Below are 21,528 nucleotides of genomic sequence, written 5' to 3' on the forward strand. Positions count from 1 at the left end.
GTGAAGGGCATGCTTTCCCCGCATGCTATGCGAAGACGCCAAAGATGGCGGCCGTACCTTCGGCTCGGTGGCTGAAGGTCCGCCGCGGGCTTTGCCTACTGCTGACGGGTCGACGGGCAGGTCTCTGCGGACGGGACCCCAGTAGCAGGTAAGAGAAGCTTGGAGAATCCATGAGAAAGACCCCAGGATCACCTGGGCTATATGTATCCCCTTTACCCCCGGAGAGCTGGGGAACTAGGTACGGTGGAGTGGAAGGCGCGTGCGTGCGCTCGCGGCTGCGTGCCCCGAGAAGCTGGCACGCGGAGTCCGCGTACTTGAAGAAGGGCTCCAAACGCGCTGGTTGGGGGGATATTTATTGCTGGGGCTCGCCTACCCCGGGGTTAGAACTCTTGGCAAAATTCAAGATCCTGCTGTTGTGGATCTTGCGTTCTAGTAAGTGTGGGTATTGGCTACGCCTCCCCAAGTTTTAAAAGAAAGAAAAATTGTATCCGCTCTTACCCGTTTTCACCGACCGGGAGGAAGGGGGGAAAATCAGGTTTTCCCAAGTTAAAGGCAGTTTACGAGTTCCACTGTATGCTGGGTGTTGTGGGGATGTTTGGCCAAAGAAATTATACAGGTGTTTATAAAAACAAGAAAGTCTAAAAGATCTGAACACAATCTGAATAGGATTGCTGTGATTGTTAAAACTTGGCGCATGTATCATTTGTGTAGTTTTTTTGACTAGGTACAGTCTGGCTAACTTATGGAAGTATGAGAGGCGGGAATTTGTGAAAATTTGGGAATAACCTAATTTTGGATTCGATGTTTGCCATTTCCTTTGTGAAGTGATAGTAGACAAATTCCCTTATGTGTAAACTGGAGCTAGTAGTAGCCATTAGAAAATTGTGAGTAATAAGTGAGGTGTGTAATTTACAGTATACATTTTATATGTAACATCTTCCCTCCTCAATCCTCACAAAAGAGAAGAAGCTCCACCTGGTACTGCAGAAGCCTTAAGGCTGCTGTTCAATCCCAGTCCTTTTCCCGGTGGTGCCCAGTGTTGTTGTTTTTCTACCCATTTCCTTTGCTTTGGCAGCAGCATCTCTCCCTCAGTCTTCACCCACAAGACAAGAGTGGTGTATGTGACGTACATGTCAGGAGAAACAGCATGATTTGAAAGAATTGATCCCTTTCTGAAGTTGATCCCTAGCAGAGAGGTATTGTTTTAAGATGATGCCCGAGACCAGATACTAGTAGAGGAAGTAATTCTTCATTTAATCACATCTTGACAATTTTCTGAATGGTACCAATGCTATTTAGGAAGGAAATACTTACAAGGTAGTGTACGTTATCTGTGTGGTGTATTGACTTTATTTTTTAGCATGATCAGAACGTTTTAAAACTCATTCATGGGTCAGTGATTCTATATTTTGGGTTAAAAAAATAATATAAATTGTTCCAAGTTTAAATTAGGACACGTACATTTGGTACATTCCTGATTGTCGAAGGAAGTGCAATGAAAGGCTGTGGTGATCTTAGTTTCATAATTTGTCAAAATTGCTTTAAGTGGGATAATCTTTTATTGTCATCAGGGCATCATCCATGTAAAATCAGGAGCTCATTACATCATCCCTTTTAGCCTCAGTGTTTTGGGTTCTCAGAGGTGAAAGTTCCTTATGTTTCAGATAAGCTGCTCAAATGTTCAAGTGCTACTAAATTTTTCCTTTTTTTCCCTGATTTTATTTAATGAGATGGCCTGATTTAAAAATTTTTTGGCAATATGATGTCTATATCTTGTACATATTTTGTAATCATTTTGAACTTGCCATTGAGACCATGTCTTCTCAGCATACGTTGACGTGAATTATCCAGTTGGTTTGATCCGTGATAATTGGAAAATTTTGGCTGAGTTGCACATAAGTGGAGGTAAGGTGGGAAGTTCATTAATGAGTATTAGCTTTAGGGCTTTCATTTTTTTGTAGATTTTATTCTGGAAGTGCAGCCGTCCCAGAGGTTGAAGGAGCTGGTGCAACAGGTATATAAAAATATATTGAAGTAACTCGATTTTTATATTAATGCATTATACTTCTTTATAGTAGTGGTATTAGGAAACTGATTCACTTTGTTTTATTTTTCACATTAAGGGACTGAGGAAGTGGTCATTCCAAAAAAGAAAACTTGGTGAGTGTTCCATCAGTGTTCATTCAGCAAGTGGTTAAGTGCTTATTATGAGCGAAACATTGTTAGGTAAGAAACTAGTGACGGGAATAGCAATGGGAGAGCATTCTTGGGGAGGGAACCATTGAGGAGAGAAAAGCTTAGGGGTCTGGAAGAACATAGAAGAGGAAGGTAGAGAGTAGTGTGTGAATGGGGAATGAGATTTACTTAAGAGTTAAAAGACCTTCTGAACTAAATTTGGGTTAGTGTTTATGTAGTGATGGTCAATTATGAGTATCATTATTAGAGTAATTTTTTTTTAAAGGAAGTTTTCACGTTATTGGGAGATTTAAAAAAATATTATCTTTATGGGGGTCTTCCCTGGTGGCGCAGTGGTTGAGAGTCCGCCTGCCAATGTAGGGGACATGGGTTTGTGCCCCGGTCCGGGAAGATCCCACATGCCGCGGAGCGGCCGGGCCCGTGAGCCACAGCCGCTGAGCCTGTGTGTCCGGAGCCTGTGCTCCGCAATGGGAGAGGCCACAACAGTGAGAGGCCCGCGTACCACAAAAAAAAAAAAAAAAGATCCTTCAAAAAGCCAGGTGTTTTTTGAGTTTGACCTGAAGATTCAGGCTCATTTTAAAAAAACTTTCTTAAATTACTAAAGTAATTAATGGTTATTGCCATTAATTAGCAAGGTAACTAATGGTTATTGTTCAGTGGGATAAATTGAACATGCAGAAAGGAAATAAAATTACCAACAATCACTGTGCTCAGAGGCAAGTTACCTAATCTGTCTGTGCCATAGTAGAATGTGGGTAATACAGTACCTGCCTCAGGATTAAATGAGCATTTGAACAGTTCTGCCACAGAATCAGATCTCAATAGGTGATATCTATTATTTTAAAGTTCTGGGCTATAACATTTGAAGTTGTACGTATACATTTAGTTTAGCAGAATTGATTTGTTAGATGTACCGTTCTATACTCTGTTTTAAATTTTGAATGATTATGTAGTATTTTATTACATGGTTATATTCAGGGTCTTTTTTGTCTTCCCTGGACTGAGAATCAGAACCAAGATAAGAGTAGGAATATACACATCGTGAATGAGGCATTTATGTGTTCAGATGGACTAAAGTCTAGTTGAGTTGTGTGCATATTTTATACTTTATGTCTTACACCCACTTTACATGTGTACATAACTGTTTACACATGACTAGGGGCTACACAGGATATGATGGAACGAAGAGTGGTTGTATTGCAGTAATCAAGGTGAGTTTTATTGAAAACATAGTTTAGCTGTACCTTAAAATGGGTCACATGATTTTGTTGGCATCAGAATCACCAGGGAATTTTGTTTAACATACATATTCCTGCAGGTAATTCTTATAAACCCTAAACTATAAGCCCCACAGATATAGAAGCAGTAAGATAGGGTGGGACGTGATCATGATCTGTCTGGTGGTAGTAGGAGACCATGCAGGCAGGCCTGTGAAAAATACTCTTATTAGAATAGGAGAAATAAGGTAGTTGGTAGAGAGCAAACTGAGGCCTATTTATTTACAGCCCATGAGGTAAGAATGGTTTTTACATTTTTTATAGTTGAAAGAAGAAGACTGTTTGATGACACGTGAAAATTATGTGAAATTCAGATTTCAGTGTCAGTTAAATTTTTTTTTGGAACACAGCCTCACTCATTTGTTAACTTACTATCTGTGCCTACTTTTATGCTTCTAAGGCAGAGCTGGGTAGTTGCAACAGTCCTCACGGCCCATAAAGCCGAAAATACTTACTGTCTGTCCGTTTACAGACAAAGCGATTGATAGAGGCTCTCTGATAGCCTCTGCTTTCCAGGCTCAGGAATTTGTGCTTTTAGACCTAGAAGAAGCCATAAAGACTACAAATTCCTGTTGCCTTATTTGAGAGATGAAGCATCTTTTAAGGCTGTTAAGATGCTTTTAAGGTATCTTTCCCAGATCACAGATGCCGTAGAAGACTAACAAATTGTAGAGAGTCACTGTGAGTTTTCCTATAGGAATGTGACAGGATAGAGTATTCTGAGCACGCTAATCTGGATGGTGTAGTTACTGTGAGAGGGCAGGGAGCCCAATTATGATCAGTGCATAGGTAACTGGGCTCATTAAAGGAATGGATGTTAAAACTTACCAGATTGGCCAGAAGAGGATATGGAGAAATGGATGCTCAGATACAGTTGTTGCTTGGGCAGTCAGTTGGAACAACACTTTGAAGGGAAAGTGGGCAGAACCACGACCTAAAATGTGCACACCTTATCGGTTAGCCATTCTGGAGGAGCCCCTGCAAATACGCCCAGAGAGACATGGATGACAGTGTTCTTTACAACTTAGGAATAATAAGAAATTGAAATAGCCCAAATGCCCATATGTAAGGGGATAATAAAAAGCAGTTATCATACAATATAACATTTAAGGAATTAATTAGATTTACACATCATAGCATGGATAATACAGTCAAACTTATGGAAGCACGTATCCAGAATGACAGTATATGTTTTCGATTTAGTTTTATGGTGGTATGTCTGTAAAAGTACCCTTTAAAGTTCTGGAAGTATAAACACCAAACTTACAGTAGAGGAGGAGGGGGTCACAAAATGACACCAGATATAATAGTCTAGTTGTTTTTTTTTTTTTAAGTATAATGTATTCATTGAGGTTATTTTTAGTGAGTGATCTGAATGTTCATAATTTTTTCACTTACATTTGTTCAGTATGTTATAAAGATGTACTCACTTGATACGACTTAAATATGCTAACATAGGATTTAGTTAGGGAATACTGAGAGATGAAAGAATATCTTTCACTGAAATTACGTAAGTGTGATTTTAGAAAATCCAGTAGATGTTGTGTATGTCAGGGAATTAGTCTTGACATAGTATAAAATTTCCTACGTGTTTTCTTTTTTTTCAAATGACTTAAATTATGAGTGTATGTTTAAACTTTATTTTAAAAATACATTTGGTTCATTAAGTTTATTCTTATTTCCCTTTTTGAAATGAAACACAAAATCTAACACAAGTAAAAATACATTTGAAACCAAATTATTTTGTTTGTCAATTATTCCAGTGAAACCTCCTCTTTTCAGTAGTTAGTGAATGTCTCTACCCATAGTCATAGTGGGTGGCTGGCCTGAACTTCTTATAAAGGTTATATAGTTGAGAGGTTCTAAACTCGAATCATCTGGGAATTCAGAAAGAATGAATGTGACAGTTCTCCATAGAACCTGGGGGTCCTGATTCAGCAGTCCAGAGTGCGGCTTGTGATTTATTCTCATATATAGCTGAATTAAGAGCCACCAGTTTGGATAATAAAGGCAAGAATATTACAGAAAACTACAGTTAGAATGCATAGGAAAATGGGTAGGAGGAGGAAAGATTCAGGTTAGACAGTTTGATGAGATGAGGGTGAAAATTGCTAGCCCTGGGTGATGGTTATAGGGACCAGGCCAGAGAATGTAGCATGGAACGTGTACTAACCACCTTTGGGCAAGAGAACTAAACAGTTTTCTCATTTTCTAACTTATTATTCTAGTGATCTTGAGAGATCAGAACTGGCTTTACTTGAGACCTGAACTTTGTTGTTGGCCAGTCCATTCTGAGAGTAGGACCACTTGTTCGCTTTGTAAGTGTGAAAAGCCCTCACGAGGGTTAACTTGTGATTCTCATTCTTAGGGATAAAGTGGCTGTTCTTCAGGCACTTGCATCCACGGTACACAGGGTAAGTAGGAATTTTAGGTTTTTGTATCTAACTCAGCTAATAATAACTGTTATGTTCATATCTCTGCATGATTCACAATTAAACTGTTGTAGATCTAGAGAGTTTCTTATTAGAAATATCTAGTTCAGTCCCTTCATGTGACAAATGAGAAAACTAAAGCTTTTAAAGTGATTGGCCCAGGGCTACTTAGGATATTAAAACCCTGACTTAGTACCATGTCTTTTTTCTCCAAATTCAGTGTTTTTATACTATGCCAGTGATTTTTAAACTTAACCTCCTGAAGAGCTTGTTGAAATGCATGTTCCTGGGGAATGGTTTGGGTGTGATACTCTAATGCAAGTGATCTGTAGACCAACTTTGAGAACAGTGTACCCACCATGCTGGAAGTAATTCAGTGATTAAGAATCTGGGTCCTGGAGCCAAATGTTTTGTTTCATCTTTATCACAAAGTGACCTTTTCTCTTGATGCTTCTGTTTCCTTATCTATAAAATGGGGATTTAATTATAGCACCAAACCTTGAGGTTTGGGTGAGAATTAAATACGTTAGTACACGTGAAAGGGTTTAGGACCGTGCCTAACACAAAGGACCTGCTCGGTAAGTGCTAGCTATTTCATTATTGCTCCAGCTATCTTGGTGATTTATTTGTGAATAATTTGCTCTCTTGACAGTTCAAGAATAGAGTCTGTAGTCTTGATAGATAAACTGAAACCCTGGTAAATGTCTTAGAAATGGAACTTTCTGATTGATTGTATTTTTCATTAGCTGCAAACTGTACTTTCAGTTTTAGCTGTGGGGGAAATGTCTAAAGTAATTAAGTCCTTTCTTTTTGCTGCAATGTCTGTGTGGATTCTGACCCTCCCTGAGACCGTTATCGCAGATTTCCAGAATTTTTCTTCTATTGTAGATGCTAAACTTATAGGCTGTCAGACCAAATATGCACTGATATACCCTAGCAGTATCTGAGGACGGGTTTTTAAATACTGCATCTCCACACTAGCAAGACATTGAGATTTTCAGCTCACTTATCCATAAATAGGCACCTGAAATGTAAACTCTTGAAATAGGCCTCTGAGACTGTTCTCAGTTTTTTAATGAGAATGGCCCAGGGCCCTTTCAAGTCAAAGAAGTTACAGAATTATGTGTGGAGTTGTCTGACTTGTCTGTGTTTGGGCATTTAAAGTCCAAGGGATAGTCACTCATTCATTCAGTAACCACACATTCTGCCCTTAACTGTGCTTACCAGGCACTGTGCTGGTTGTAGAATTAAGACAGCGTCCTTGCATAGTTTCTAGAGAGGGAGGCTGAAGGAGCACTGAGGAGAGGGTGCATAACCCAGACTGGGAAAGGACTTCCAGAAGAGCTGGTATCGGATCGACGCTTGGAAGATGAGAAGCCAGGATAGTGGGAAAGAGCATTCCTAGCAGAGGCAGCACCAGGAGCAGAGGCACAAAGGCATAGAATGAGTAGGTTGTATGGGGGAAGCAAGAATTTGTGGGGTAGAGCAATGAGAGGTGAGGCAAGAGCATGAATGCTATGCTAGGGTCTTCAGATTTTTATTCAAGTCCACCGAAAGACTTTAAGCAGTGGTGTGACATAATCATTCAAAAAAAATTTTAGGGGGCTTCCCTGGTGGCGCAGTGGTTGAGAGTCCGCCTGCTGATGCAGGGGACATGGGTTCGTGCCCCGGTCCAGGAAGATCCCACATGCCGCGGAGCGGCTGCACCCATAAGTCGTGGCCGCTGAGCCTGCGTGTCCAGAGCCTGTGCTCCGCAACGGGAGAGGCCGCAACAGTGAGAGGCCCGCGTACCACACACACACACACACACACAAGAATTAATAAATGGTTCTCTTCTCTGATAGTTCGTTCTCCCTGCCTCCCTCCCTCCCTCCCTTTCTTTCTTTCTCATAGCAGTTATTCACTTTAAAATTACTATATGTTTTATTTATTTTTGTTGTCTGGAGATTTTTTTCCCTACTAAATTGTGAGCTCTATGGGGGATAAGATTTTATTGTCTCCTTGGTAGCTAGAATAATGCCTGGCACATTCGAGGTGCTCAGTAAATATGGAATGAATGAATAAGGAAGGTACTGAACTAAGGCAGTGGCAGTGGGGATAAGGGACGGTGGAGTAGGTAGGGGATGTTAAGGAGCTCGAGTTGACCACAGCTGGTGACAGGTTAGTTGAGTGGAAGTAGTAGGAGAGGATCTTTGGCTTGGCTTGCCGAGTGCTTGGTCCCATTCACTGAGACAGAGAAGATAGGAGGGAGAAGGAGCTCTGTCAGGAGGTTCAGCTGGGGGTAAATTAGAGTGAGGCATCTGAGCTACAGGGCCAGAGTAGAGAAGTTGTTCCTCAGAAGCCATGAAGGGCTTGGAAATCATTGAGGGAGGAAAATGTAGGAAACAAATAGGAAGAGTAAGTCTAGTAAGGGAAGTCCAGCATGTCACAGAACTAGGGGCCCCAAACAGGTATTTGATGAGGATGGTGGACAGGACAGAGCCAAGCAACAGTTGGTAATCAGGGAGTAATAGTCCAGGGCAACTGCCCTAGAACTGCTTCCTCTGCGTTGCCATTACATACCCACCACATGTTGGTAGAGAGTGGTATAACCAGATGAAAGGAGCCTCAAATGAGTATAAAGGGAATACAGCATCAGGCATCAGGAAGCGAGGACCCCAAAGAGTACTGCCTCCGCACCCTAGGTATGAGCGTCCTTCCTGTGAGAGCCGCAGGGAGGCTCTCCCCTGGAGAATCCAGGTCAGTAAGACAAGGCATCAAGGGGACAGAAGAGATTCAGGATGCAAGTTGAGTTTTTCCTGTGGAGCAAAGTTGCCAGAAGGCCCAGGGAAGGGGGCTCCAAGGGATAGGAGAAGGCCAGAAGAAGTAATTTGAGGGCTGTTCTAAGTGAGCCTCTAGTGGGGCCGGAGAGTTAATTTTGCTTAGGGTTCTACCTGGAAGTATAGAACCTTGGGCAACAGGACGCGGGAGAAGCTGCTGTTCCTGCCTCCAGAGAGGGCCCAGTAACTCCTCTCCTCCATTTGCAGGAAACCTTAGTGCAGGAAGCTGGTGCCCAGGCTAGTTAATTCAGAAGCTCTTGACTTTAAAACAGCAATTGTCCCTGGTGATAGCAGCCTTCAATTAAAAAGCAGTCATGGGGGGTTGAGCCATTGTTTACTTTAAGCTGCGCATAATTACAACCAGCTCTACAGAGCCACGGGTACAGTGTAGGCATTAGTGTCTGCAGACGCACACATTTCCGCTTCTGTGATACATGTATAGGTAAAACTTCACAGAGTTTTTAGTCATCACCAAAACCCGCAAGGTCCTCTTAATAAAAATCTAGCGAAAGAGACTCTGTGTCTTCTCCACAGGATGCTACAGCTGCCCCTTACGCATTTCAAGATGATCCTTATCTCATACCAACATCCGCTATGGAATCTGTGAGTATTTTTATGAAACTTCTCTAGTATTATGTTCTATCTTGTTGGTTTGAGTACAAGAGTACATGTATAACTTAGCTTAGTTGTAAAAACTTTTGAAAAGTTTACAGATGCTGATAGATAAATTGGTAGATTTTCTGAATCTTTTACTACTTTTATTAAAAAGTTTTAGAGATTGCCTGTGGAGAGGGTATTTGGTTTGGGTTTTTAGTACTTAGGGCTCTTTCCCACTATAGAGCCATCCACTCGGTTTAAGCACATTGCTTTTATATACCTCAAGCTGTATATAAGATGTGACCTGAAATTATGTCACACTCAGCAGAGGTAGATAAGTAATAATTATGTAGTTTAACTTCTAATTGGGATTCTGTGTCTCACTGTATTCTCTGTTTTTTTTACGGGGGCAGAATAATTTTTGCTGAGGGTGTGACTTTGATCTCTTGAGTTTAAATTACAGGTTATATCAACTTATATCTAAATCTTTTTTTTTATACAGCATTCATTTTTGTTGGCAAAGAAGTCCGGGGAGAATGCAGCAAAGTTTATTATTAATTCATATCCCAAATATTTTCAGAAAGACATAGCTGAACCTCATATACCGGTAAGGAGAGATAATTGGACTTTTCAGATAATACTATGTAATTGTAACTTAAACTAAGTTTTCATGGCTAATATTTAAGTAGCCATTTGAATGCCTACAGTATTTGGGTGAAAAGTTTTTTAATGTTTATGGTTATCTTTGCTTACTACTAACCTTTATTAAACTATATGTATTTGCTCTCCATTTTATTTTCCCCATTTGGTTTCTGTGACACCAGACTCTTAGATCTTTACCCCTGTGACTGTTCCTTTTTCGTTTCCCTCATTAGCTTTCCTATCTACTCCTTAAGCCCTGGTGTCTTTTTCTTAGGGTTCTATGCTCAGTCACTTTCTCTTTTTTCTGTCCAGAATCTTCCTGCTTCAGTGACCCTTATACTCCATTTGGCATTCTTGTATATCTGGCCTAGGTGTCTCTACTTCGAACTCCAGATTGTATTTCCAGCTACCTCTGTTCTGTAGCCATGAGGAGTGTGCAGGGCCTGCTGTGTGTTAGGCATTGTGCTTAGCGTGTCATACAGTGGTGAGCGAAACATGGGCTCTGCCCTCCTGAGTTTATTAGTGGAAGTGGTAACTCAGACTCATTATGTCTAAAACTGCTCCCTCTCACATCTCCCTACTTTCCAAAGCATGCACACACACACACCCAGACACACCCTCTTGTGCTTCTCAAGCAGCGACTTTTGGGGACAAATTAGGTAGTGTGATTGTGTCCATAAAAATATTAGGATCCTGAACTAAGACAGTGGCAGCAGTGGAATGATCATTTGTTGGCTATCCTTTCCCTGTTAAGTTTCTGACTTAACAGTTACTCTTTTGTGTTTAGCTCACTTCTGCTTAAAGCCGTCCGTGGATCCCCTGCCCCCATGGCGGGCAGCATTCGCATACCTCTGAGACCTCTTACATCATTTATCATACACGCTGTATCATAATTATTCCCTATTTGCTTTCTCTGTTAGATTGTGAGCATCTTGAGGGTAGAGAATGACTTCCATCTGTTTATCCCCAGTGTCTAGCTTAGTGCCTGGCATCAAGTGGTAGGCAGGCCTCAGTAAATATTTGGGTAAATTGGTGAGTGAGGTAAAGTCAACATACCTTGGTAGTACTAAACGTTTAGAGTAAAAGAAGTATCAAGGATGAAAGGTTTCTGTCTTTGCAAACTGGGTGTACTGTGGCACTTTTAACCAAGATTGGGAGGAAAGTAGGAAGGATGGTTTTAGCAAGGGAAAAATAAGTTCACCTTGAAATTGGGAAGTTTGGTTGGAAATTAGATTCTTCAGATATGGATTAAATATTTATGTTTGGGTGCTTTTAAATTCTCCACCCCAAGCTAGGAGATCGCTAAGTAATCTTGTTTTGGAGACTGGAGAGGTTTTTTGAAATAAGTTATATTCCCTACAGAGGTATTCTTGTTAAAAAAAATAGTATCTGGTGCATGAAGCATGAATCGGAGCAGTGAAGTTTTATTTTGGTGTGTTGGTGATCAAAATTTTGTCCTACCCAGTTACCTTTGACGTTGCCCTGTTTGCAATAACTTTAGCCATCTTGTTTTCCTAGTGTTTTATGCCTGAGTACTTTGAACCTCAGATTGAAGATATAAGTGAGGCTGCTCTGCAGGAACGAATCAAGCTCAGAAAAGTCAAAGCTTCTGTGGACATGTTCGATCAGCTCTTGCAAGCAGGTGACTTAAGTTCATTTGAAGCCTCTCTGGGAACATGGGCTTGGAAGTGGGCCACAGTTACGTATGTGATCCAGATAAGTTATGAGTATAAGTTACAAGTGCTATGCTACTTCCTCTGCTCAGTGGCTATGTTTGTGTTTTTTACAGTTTAATAAGTCATATGTCATGTTCTGCTTGAGCATCATTTTAAAACTGTGGGTGGGGTAGAGTTGCAACTTTGTTAGTATCTTGTCCTCTTGTGCTGTATCAGAGGTAGACAAATTATACAGCCGTTCTTCCTTAGCTTCTGTTTTTAACATCAGGTGTGTACATACTCTATTCACATTTCCTATATTCTTTACGTGTGTTTGGAAGGCATAAAGCAGACAAAAAAGAAATATTTAAAAAGGAAAGAGCGCTAAGCTGCAGGACCAGAGGTTTGGATAGGTTCTGACACCAGTTAGCACTGTGGCCTTGAAAAAGTCACTTCTGTCAAATCCTGCGGCTCTCTGAATTTGATCTGGATGGACCTCCAGGGGTGTAGATCTAGGTGCCAGGGTTTGTAAGCTGTCATGAGAATGTACCTATAGTAACATGGAAGGCAGCAGCATTGAGTTTTAGAATCCCGAGTGCTGTTCAGTGATTTAGGAGAAAAATCAGCCAAACGTGCAAGAGATAGAAACTGGACTGAGTCACTCAGTACAGCCTTAAACACAACAAGAAACGTTTGCAGAAAGCTGTGTTTGATTTGAGAATTTTGGTGTGTAGCCTGTTAAAGCTTCGGTGTACAAATGAATTGCTGATGCAGGTTATCATTTGGGGAGGCTTTTCCCTCTGCTGGCTGAGTACGATGAACATTTTAGTACTAAGACTTGTCTTCCTTTGTTTCACACACTGAGTGGTGTAGGCACATGCAGATGTTCAGTAAGCATTACTAAAGACAGCGTGTCAAACCCGTAACACTCGACTCATTCAGAGTAATGGAATGAGGCAGCATACTGGGAGAGGAAACAAAATTTTATCATCAAGGCCCTAATAAGTGCCATACACTTTGCTAGGCATTTAATTATACAACACCTTATGAGTTGGTGTGCTTCTCGTCATTTTATAAAGGAAACTGATTACAAGTAATCTTTAGGGTTACACAGCTTTGAGATGGTAAGACCCAGTCAAGTTACACTCCATCACCAGTGTCCCGTCCACTCTGCCATGCTGTCTTTTCTGGGCTTTTAAGTTTCCTGATGGGCATTTGTATTATCAGTATATTTTCTTTAGACAAACGCAGTTAGTTTTCTTTTAAAGCACTAAATTATGTTTCGTACTTCTTCCTGTTCCCTTTTCTCCCGCTTCATAAGAGTCAAGATGGGAACATAATGTTTTGAGCAATAATTTTTTAAAGGCTACTGTAATTAGGCATTCATGCTAGTATTTCTAGGCAGGTATTTCAGTGAGGGCCTGGACCCAAGAGGAATAGTTCTGCTTGCATTTGTAAAAATGGAACTGGCCCTGGGGGACGACGTGGCGATCATTTGCAGAGGGTTCAGTTGGAAGATGATAGTTAGAACTGTGAGATAATTTCTCTGGGGATATGAGTCCATAAAATAAATGAGCACAGGGTCAAACTTGATCTTGTGTTTTATGTTTTCTGTCACACAGCACTGTTGGGGATTGTGTCCTGTCTGTATCACTCCAGGTGTTTAAGCTGATGTGGAGTGTACACTCATCCATCAGGAAGGTGATGGGCGAGACTGAATATGTAGCCAGGAAGGCCACAGCTCATAGAAAAAGGGAAGAATTTTCATCTAATAGGCTTTAGTTCTTTGATGCTTCAAGGTTTCTTTCCCTTTTTTTTTTCTCCTACCCACAGGAACCACCGTATCTCTGGAAACAACTAACAGTCTCTTGGACTTATTATGTTACTATGGTAACCAAGAGCCCTCAACTAATTATAATTTTCAACAACGTGAACAAGCAGAAGAGTTGGTAATGGCTTTGGCAGTGATTTTTCAAGTTTCTTATGGTAGTGGTACCTCCTCAGAGTAAGGCAGGCTCTTGTGCCATGTGTTAGGGTCGAAGAGATTTGTTCCGAGGTGTGGTGTGGCATAGTACGTAGCCTGGACAAAAATGTGGAGAAGGAGACGGACTTTAACAATTGTTTTGCCCTGGTTCCCTCCTTAAAAATATTTTGACCTTGCCTGCCACATGCAGCAAACCTTTGACCAGAAATGTTTGGACACGCCCCTTTGTTGTTGTTCCTTAAAGTGATAGTATGATGTGTAAGGGACGGGGAAAAACCCCTGGTTCCAACCCCCTCAAAAATTCATACGTAGGTGGGCAGAGAGGAGTGAGCATACTCTACACTTTAGAAATTAATATTTCTTAATAAACACTGGGTTTCCTTTTTGCCTTCCATTGGATCTGTATTTCCTTTGCTTTTCTGAAGTTTCCTCAGAGAATGCATTCCACTGTCATATCTTGTTTTATATCTGTTGGTGATGGTTCATTTCAGGAAGAGGCCACAGAGGGAAGTAACGAGAAACCTAAGAAGAAGGCTGGTCATCAGCTTGGAGTTCCTTGGAGGTATGTTACAGCATGATTAGAACTTCGTGTTATGGCTCCGTGCAGTGCGTGGAATGTTCCCCATCAGCCCCTGAAGAAGACACGATCCTGGAATATTCTAAAGTGCAGTTTGTTTTCAGTGTGCAGTATAAATGTCTCAGTTGGTTTTCATGTGTTTTTGGACCATTTTTCTTTAGATCTTTGCCTCCAACCAGCAGCACAAGGTTGACACCTGGCTTCTTTTTTCCATCTAACTCCATGCAGCCTTCATGGTGTGGTTCTTCTGGTAGTTTCATCAGTAGTCCTGCCTTGCAATATATACCTCTAATTCTAAAAGATTCACTGTTTTTTATGATGTTAGAATACACATGCTAGAGCATAGTTCTAAGTTCAGACTAGTGGCCGGCAAACAGAAGTATTCACTTCCAAACAAAAGGTGAATATCATTTAACATTTCAGAATTAAATTAACTGAGTAGAAGCATCTAAATAAAAGAAAGGTATTTCATATGGATGTCTGAAAAACGGAAGCTACCATTAATAACTAAAGTCTTTTTTGAAGTGATAAAATGAATAGAATCAAAAATTAATTTTTTTCAGTAGATATTAATAATTTCTCATAGTGGTTAAGAGCATTGACTGTGGAGTACCATTTTGGCCCAAATCCTGGTTCTGTCTGATTTCCAAGACATGTTAGTAACAGGGAGAATCAAGGTACAGCATGATTTGTGTAACACAGCACAGGGATAGGCTAGAATAGGACAAAGGATTCTAGAGACACCGCTTGTCTGTGGTTGCCTCTGGGGAATTGTATCCAATTGAAAGAGGGTGGGGAAACGTCACTATGTACCCTGCTGTGCAGTTTGCTTTTTATTTAATACCTTGAGTATATATTACACCTTTTCAGTCCTGGTTCTGCCACTTAGCCTGTAAAGCCTTGAACAACTTGAGGTCTTGGAGCCTCAGTTTTTCCTGTTTTCACAATGATGATAACCATGTCTTCCACTCTGGGTGGCAAGAATTACTTGGAATTATACACATAAAATGCTTAGCACGGTGCCTGGAACATGGTAAGTTGGTGGCTATTACTGGTTTTTCCTGTTTCCTCTGGTTCACATTTACTTTCTTGTGTCTAGAGCAAAAAACAATGCTGAGAGAATCTTTGCTCTAATGCCAGAGAAAAACGCACATTCCTACTGCACAATGATCCGAGGAATGGTGAAGGTAACGTTTGTTTTATATATCTTTTTTTTTTTTTCCTTTGCGGTACGCGGCCCTCTCACTGTTGCGGCCTCTCCTGTTGCGGAGCACAGGCTCCGGACGCGCAGGCTCAGCAGTCATGGCTCACAGGCCCAGCTGCTCCGCGGCATGTGGGATCTTCCCGGACCGGGGCACGAACCTGCATCCCCTGCCTCAGCAGGTGGACTCTCAACCACTGCGCCACCAGGGAAACTCTGTTTTATGTATCTTTATCTTGCCCTAAATCAGCACTTCTCAACCTCAGAACTGTTCACCGTTGGGCCAGATAATCTGCTCTTGTGGAGCTGTCCAGCGCCTTGAAGGGCTTTGAGGAGCCGCTCCTGTCCACTGCATGCCGGTGGTGCATCCTTCCCGCCCCAGCTGTAACAGCCAGAATGTCTCCAAGCATTATTCAGTGTCTCCTGGGAAGCAGCGTTGCCCCATTAGAGAACCACTGCACGGAGGACACGTTTCTTGAGAATGAGACCATATCTGTTTACTCCTGTGTTCCCAAACCCTAGAGCAGTCGATACGCACATATTGCTTAAATGAACAAATTTGGTGATCCTTAATTTTCATACTTTCCCTTTTCCAGCACCGAGCTCCTATGCAGGCATTAAACTTGTACACTGAATTATTAAACAACAGACTTCGTGGTAAGTGTGTTTGGAGAATTCCCCTCTGTCCTTCCTCTTCTTCTCTCAGGCATCTATAAAATCTCAGGATTTTACCTCAGTCATTTGTTCATTCTTAATCTTTTCCTGTGGTATTGGTGATTGAAGCAGGAGTCCAGAGCCAGAGAAGAGAATAGTCTTCTAGTTTTGTAGACATGTGTGCATGTCTTTGCCTTTAATCTTCAACCCCAAATTTTGTTAAAGTAGTTTTCTTCTTTTATAGCTGATGTACACACCTTCAATTCATTGATTGAAGCAACAGCATTCGTGGCGAATGAGAAATTAGAAGAAAAATGGAATAATATATTGGTAAGGAGGAACACTCACTTTGTCTTCTAATAGGCCTAAAATATTCTTTGCTAGGAGTACGTGGGTTGGAGACAGCATTCACTGAGCATCTTCATGGCAGTCACTGTGCTGGGCGTTCAGCTCATGGTGACCTGTTCACACCCTTCCAGCAGCCCTGTAGTTGACGTAGGTGTATCTGACATGTGACCCAAGCATACAGCTCGAATCCAGGAAGACCTGGGTTGCTCTATTCACTTATTTTTCATAATGGTTTTCTCATTAAAATGAGACACATTTATTGAAAAAATTTATTAGCTAAGATTTAAAAAATTGAGGGGCTTCCTTGGTGGCACAATGGTTAAGAATCCGCCTGCCAATGCAGGGGACACAGGTTCGAGCCCTGGTCCAGGAAGATCCCACATGCCGCAGAGCAACTAAGCCCGTGCGCCACAACTACTGAGCCTGCGCTCTAGAACCCTTGAGCCACAACTACTGAGTCCACGTGCCACAACTACTGAAGCCTGCGTGCCTAGAGCCTGTGCTCCACAACAAGAGAAGCCAGTGCAATGAGAAGCCCGTGCACCGCAACGAAGAGTAGCCCCCGCTTTCCAAAACTAAAGAAAGCCCACAGCAGCAACAGAGACCCAATACAGCGAAAAATAAAATAAATTAATTTTTTAAAAAGATTGAAATCACTGGATTGAAGTGACAGGAATAGAAACCGTGTTATACCATACTGCGCATGTAAAAAAGGAAAAAACGCAATCCATTCTAGTCTGCTCTCTTGCTTCAGTCTCAAACTCACTGGGCCGCTAAAGACAGTTGGACACCTTGATCACATGCTGTCGGGGTAACTGATGGAGGGGCTTCTCTAAGGGGCAGAGTTACTGGTCCTGCTAGTTACTAGATAATTCTGAAATTGGGGGTGTATTTATTCATCTACTTTAAACATAGGCAGAGAGCCCAAGTCTTTTTTAGTATGTTACATTAGTTTATTGGATAAATTACCTACCAGGCATAAAAAATACTTCCTGCTTTTGATTCAACTAGGACCTGTTGAAACAAATGGTTGCACAGAACGTGAAACCCAACCTACAGACTTTTAATACTATTCTGAAATGTCTCCGACGATTTCATGCAATTGGAAAACTGCCAGCCTTACAGACCTTACGGGAAATGAAAGCCATTGGAATAGGTGAGGATGTGTCCTGTTGTCCCTCACTGAAGACAGTGCTGACCAGAGGTTTCAGGTCCAGACAAGCAAAAGAGAGACTGTAAACTCCTTTGCTGTTTACATAGTATGTTGGGAATTTCCTTTCCACCATTTGGCACATTTTAATTACGTGTATTTACTATGATGGGAACTCTTTTATCATCTTTGTGTTGTTTATAGGAAGTTACATTCTTTTAGTATTTTAGGTACTTTTTTATGGATTTCTTAATTCTAGGGAGAATTGTTCTACAGTTGGCTGGTTTTAAACTCGTGACATTTTCTAGCATAATTAAGTATTTGAACCCAATTGTGTGCTAGCGTGTTGTATATTTTTCAGTAATTACTTTATTGAAGGATGTTTTGGGAATCAATTCACTTTGGTATGCTTTAGTTTTCTTAAATGAAACTCATTGTGCATTGGCTGTAATAGGTGTCTGGACTTCCTAAGAGGGATTCAATCTCTGACACCTTTCCATCTTTACATTGATCATATGAGCTAGCAAATGTCTTTGTTCAGAGGAACAGAAATGTATCTTTTACTTAAATGCCAACATTAATATATTTTTAGTTCAGTGTGCGTCGGCGAGCTGTATTTTGTACAGCTGTGTTTGACGTATTTTTTTTCTCCTCTATGTACCCGGTAACATAAGAGCCCTCGCTTGCAACGTATCACTATATTATTCAGCTGTTTTATCAACATGGTATGTATGTCATTATGCTACTAATTTATGTAGAAATTAGGCTAACTTCGCTGCTTATGAATTAAGACTAGACAGTTCACAAAATAACATCATCTACAGCCTGAGCAAACCGTTATTCTTGAGGGGAGTAACATCTTGTCTGTGATGTAAAACTTGAGCTGGAGGGGAGGGAGGTCATTAAATGTACTAACAAGGATGGTGGGGCTTCCCTGGTGGCACAGTGGTTAACAACCCGCCTGCCCATGCAGGGGACACGGGTTCAAGCCCTGGCCCGGGAAGGTCCCACATGCCACGGGGCAACTAGGCCCATGCGCCACAACTACTGAGCCTGCGCTCTAGAGCCCGTGAGCTGCAACTACTTAACCCATGCGCCTAGAGCCCATGCTCCGCAACAAGAAAAGCCACCGCAATGAGAAGCCCACGCACCGCAACGAAGAGTAGCACCCACTCGCCGCAAGTAGAGATAGCCTGTGCGCAGCAACGAAGACCCAATGCAGCCAGAAATAATTATTTTTTTTAAGAAAAGAAAGGATGGTGTACAGTTTTTGTCAGGAGAAACTAGTCTGGAGTTCCTTTTGCTCTCCAGAGCTGTGCTGTCCAGTACAGTAGCCACTTGGCCACACATGGCTATTTAATTAAAATGAAATAAAATTAAAAATTCCTTCATGGCATTAGTGCTCAGTAGCCGCTTGTAGCTGCTGGCTACATGTGCAGCGATGCAGGTGCAGAGCATTCCCATCCTTGCAGGAAGCTGCTGGACGGCGCTGCCCCACAGTAACCTTAACTTTGTTTTGCAACCTCATGGGAGAACCTTGAGGCTCTGTTTGTCACCTAGTTTTAGGTCAGCTGTGCTCTACTGAATGGACTTTGGAGCAAGGCACACCTGAGTTGAAATTTCACCTCTACCATTTACCACCTGTGTCAGAAGGAACTGGATACCTTACCTGAGTGATGCCATCATGGTGTAATGATGAAATGAATTATGCACAGAGTCCTGTCCTTGGAAGGCAGGTAGTAGGCACTCACAGTCTGTTGGTTCCTATCCATTTGCCCCAGCCTGAGAAAGAACCTCTGGGTTCAGAAATGACAGTTGTAGTCCTTCTGTCCTGTGGTAGACTTTATGTGTGAAAACAACAGAAAACCTCGATTATCTGTTTCGGAGGGCTAGTTTTACAAAATTCACATTCTCACCTGTCGGTAAGTAAGGGCAGTTAACTGACTTTATCTTGAAGACAGGTAAACAGTTTCCATGGTAATTCTGTCTTCCAAACTTTTACTCAACTTTGGTGTCATTTTGCTGAAACTTTTATTTCTGACCCCAAAGCCTATTCCATTTCTCAACATCACATATCACTTTGGTTCCGTTGCTCACTAAAGTCATTGGTACTTGTGCTTCCTAAGTAATACCCAGGGCCATGGGGGGGAGGAGTGTTGGTGTGTCTGAGGGATGTAAATTGGCTGCCCGTAATAATAATTTCTAAGAATTTACCCAAAGGAGAAAGCCTAACATAATGAAGAAATGATACATATAAAATAGGTTATTATAAAACTAACAGAATAATTAGGATTGCTAACAAATGAAAACATGCTTGAGGAACTTCAAAAGTACATCTGTGCTGTCATGGAAAGTATATTATCACTTCCATATGGATAAGGTGGGGAAGGGATGTGGATTAATAATGTGAAATGTTTAATTGGAAATGTCATAGGTGCATTTTAATTCTACAGTTTTCTTTTTCTTGGCTCTCATCCTGGTTATATTTAAAAGGAGCGCCAAATGTTTATTAGCAAAAACGTGTTTGTTTTCTAAGTATGCAGGCTTAGTGAGGGTCTGTCTGTCTCCCGTTTCAATGCAAGTCGACCTTGTGAGGAGCTTAAGAAGGAAGGGTGGAGTCTCTGTTGGGAGCACCTGTAACTGTCCCAGGTCTTGGGGAGAGCTGCAGTCTGTGCAGAGGGTGCGCTCGTTGCTCAAGCAGGGATGTGCCCGGCCAGCTCCGTGCCTTGGGTGGAGGAAGGAGAAATGCAGCCTTAGGACTAGTTCTGCACACTCGGTGGTTGTACAGGAAGTGGACTCATGAGAAAACCCAGTTGCCTTCTTGTTCTGCAGAAAACCCTTCAAAAGGATCGTCCCTCATCATCTATGACATCATGAATGAATTAACGGGAAAGAAATTTTCTCCAAAGGACCCGGATGACGGTATGTACAGAAATTGCTTGTATAAGACAGAGAGCCCTGTTTTCCTGACTGCCGGGTATTAGAGCCTTGTGATGAGGACAGGGTTTAATTTAGCTTAGTAATTCTTGGAAGCTGTATGCTTCCTGTGCTTCCCCTCCTGAGTTTTTACGCCGTTAGGTTTGTCTTACACGTTACCAGTTTTGTTGCCAGGATTTTTATTAATGTTACTGACTTGAAAACGTTTTATCCATAGTAACCAAGGCTCTTATGAACTTTGATTTTCAGATATGTTTTTTCAGTCAGCCATGAGGGTTGTAAGTACAATTTCTTGCTTAACTTTTGTTTTCCTTTTTTCTTTTATCCAGCTCCTAAATTCATCATTGGGGAGGTGGGGGGGATTCTCCCTGATTCTTTCACTTCCTGACTCTTACTTATATTCATGTCTTTAGTTCTAATTTTTCATTCCTCTAAAATCTCTACAAAATCACAACATTCCTGCCCTGTGTTTATTGTATACATTTTCTATTTTCATACCTTTCTTCAGAAAGTAAGGTTTGAAAGTAAGGTTTCAGAGTATTTCATATTTGCCTATTGGTAACTTTTTAAATTGATGGTTTTTAAGTTTGGTTTTTCATCTTATCATGCTAATCATAGGAAAATTTTCAAGTAGTTTCAGAATGAATTAGCATATCCTATTATTCCCTAAGGATATATATTATTATATATATATTATTCTCTAAGGACAATTGCTTTACATTTTAGTGAGTGTCCTTCCAGGTTTTCTCCTTTGGTTATTCAGACATGCACATCCAGACTCATTTCCATGTTATCTTGTTTGTTGACAGCAGTACAGTTATTTCACAGGAGGGAAGGACTTCTCCTGTGGGTGGGTTTTGGAGTTATTTCACGGGTTTTTTGCCAGTATAGTGATGCTGGAGTGAGCACTCCAGCTGTCTCGTGCATGGCAACCAGGTGTTTTCATATAGTTACTAAATATAGGTATAATTACTAGATTAAGGTTATTTTGTTTTAAATTTCACGGAACTTGGTGATTTGTTTTGATTCCTCCCCCCCCCCCCCCCCCTTTTTTTTTTT

The 21,528-nt window shown here is 41.3% G+C and overlaps 1 protein-coding gene across 3 annotated transcripts in view; it reads left to right on the forward strand.

The window, feature by feature from the left end:
* The first annotated feature begins 42 nt into the window (after nt 1–42).
* PTCD3 (pentatricopeptide repeat domain 3) overlaps nt 43–21,528 on the forward strand; it is a 27,953-nt gene continuing 6,467 nt past the window's right edge. The window contains exons 1-17 of one of the 3 annotated variants that reach the window (XM_024743806.1): nt 121–148; nt 1,962–2,014; nt 2,124–2,160; nt 3,356–3,407; nt 5,842–5,887; nt 9,259–9,327; nt 9,824–9,928; nt 11,482–11,605; nt 13,452–13,567; nt 14,094–14,164; nt 15,279–15,366; nt 15,977–16,037; nt 16,279–16,364; nt 17,394–17,538; nt 18,207–18,257; nt 20,365–20,454; nt 20,719–20,747. In XM_024743806.1, the coding sequence (XP_024599574.1) occupies nt 9,319–9,327; nt 9,824–9,928; nt 11,482–11,605; nt 13,452–13,567; nt 14,094–14,164; nt 15,279–15,366; nt 15,977–16,037; nt 16,279–16,364; nt 17,394–17,538; nt 18,207–18,257; nt 20,365–20,454; nt 20,719–20,747 (975 nt within the window). In that variant the 5' untranslated portion in view covers nt 121–148; nt 1,962–2,014; nt 2,124–2,160; ... (1 more) ...; nt 5,842–5,887; nt 9,259–9,318. Of the gene's footprint in view, nt 149–1,961; nt 2,015–2,123; nt 2,161–3,355; nt 3,408–5,841; nt 5,888–9,258; nt 9,328–9,823; nt 9,929–11,481; nt 11,606–13,451; nt 13,568–14,093; nt 14,165–15,278; nt 15,367–15,976; nt 16,038–16,278; nt 16,365–17,393; nt 17,539–18,206; nt 18,258–20,364; nt 20,455–20,718; nt 20,748–21,528 lie in introns of all 3 variants that reach the window. The other 2 variants (XM_024743805.1, XM_024743807.1) reach the window with 2 other exon arrangements.

This window comes from Neophocaena asiaeorientalis, unplaced genomic scaffold (genome assembly GCF_003031525.2).
Source record: "Neophocaena asiaeorientalis asiaeorientalis breed wild unplaced genomic scaffold, Neophocaena_asiaeorientalis_V1.1 scaffold114, whole genome shotgun sequence".
NCBI lineage: Eukaryota > Metazoa > Chordata > Mammalia > Artiodactyla > Phocoenidae > Neophocaena > Neophocaena asiaeorientalis.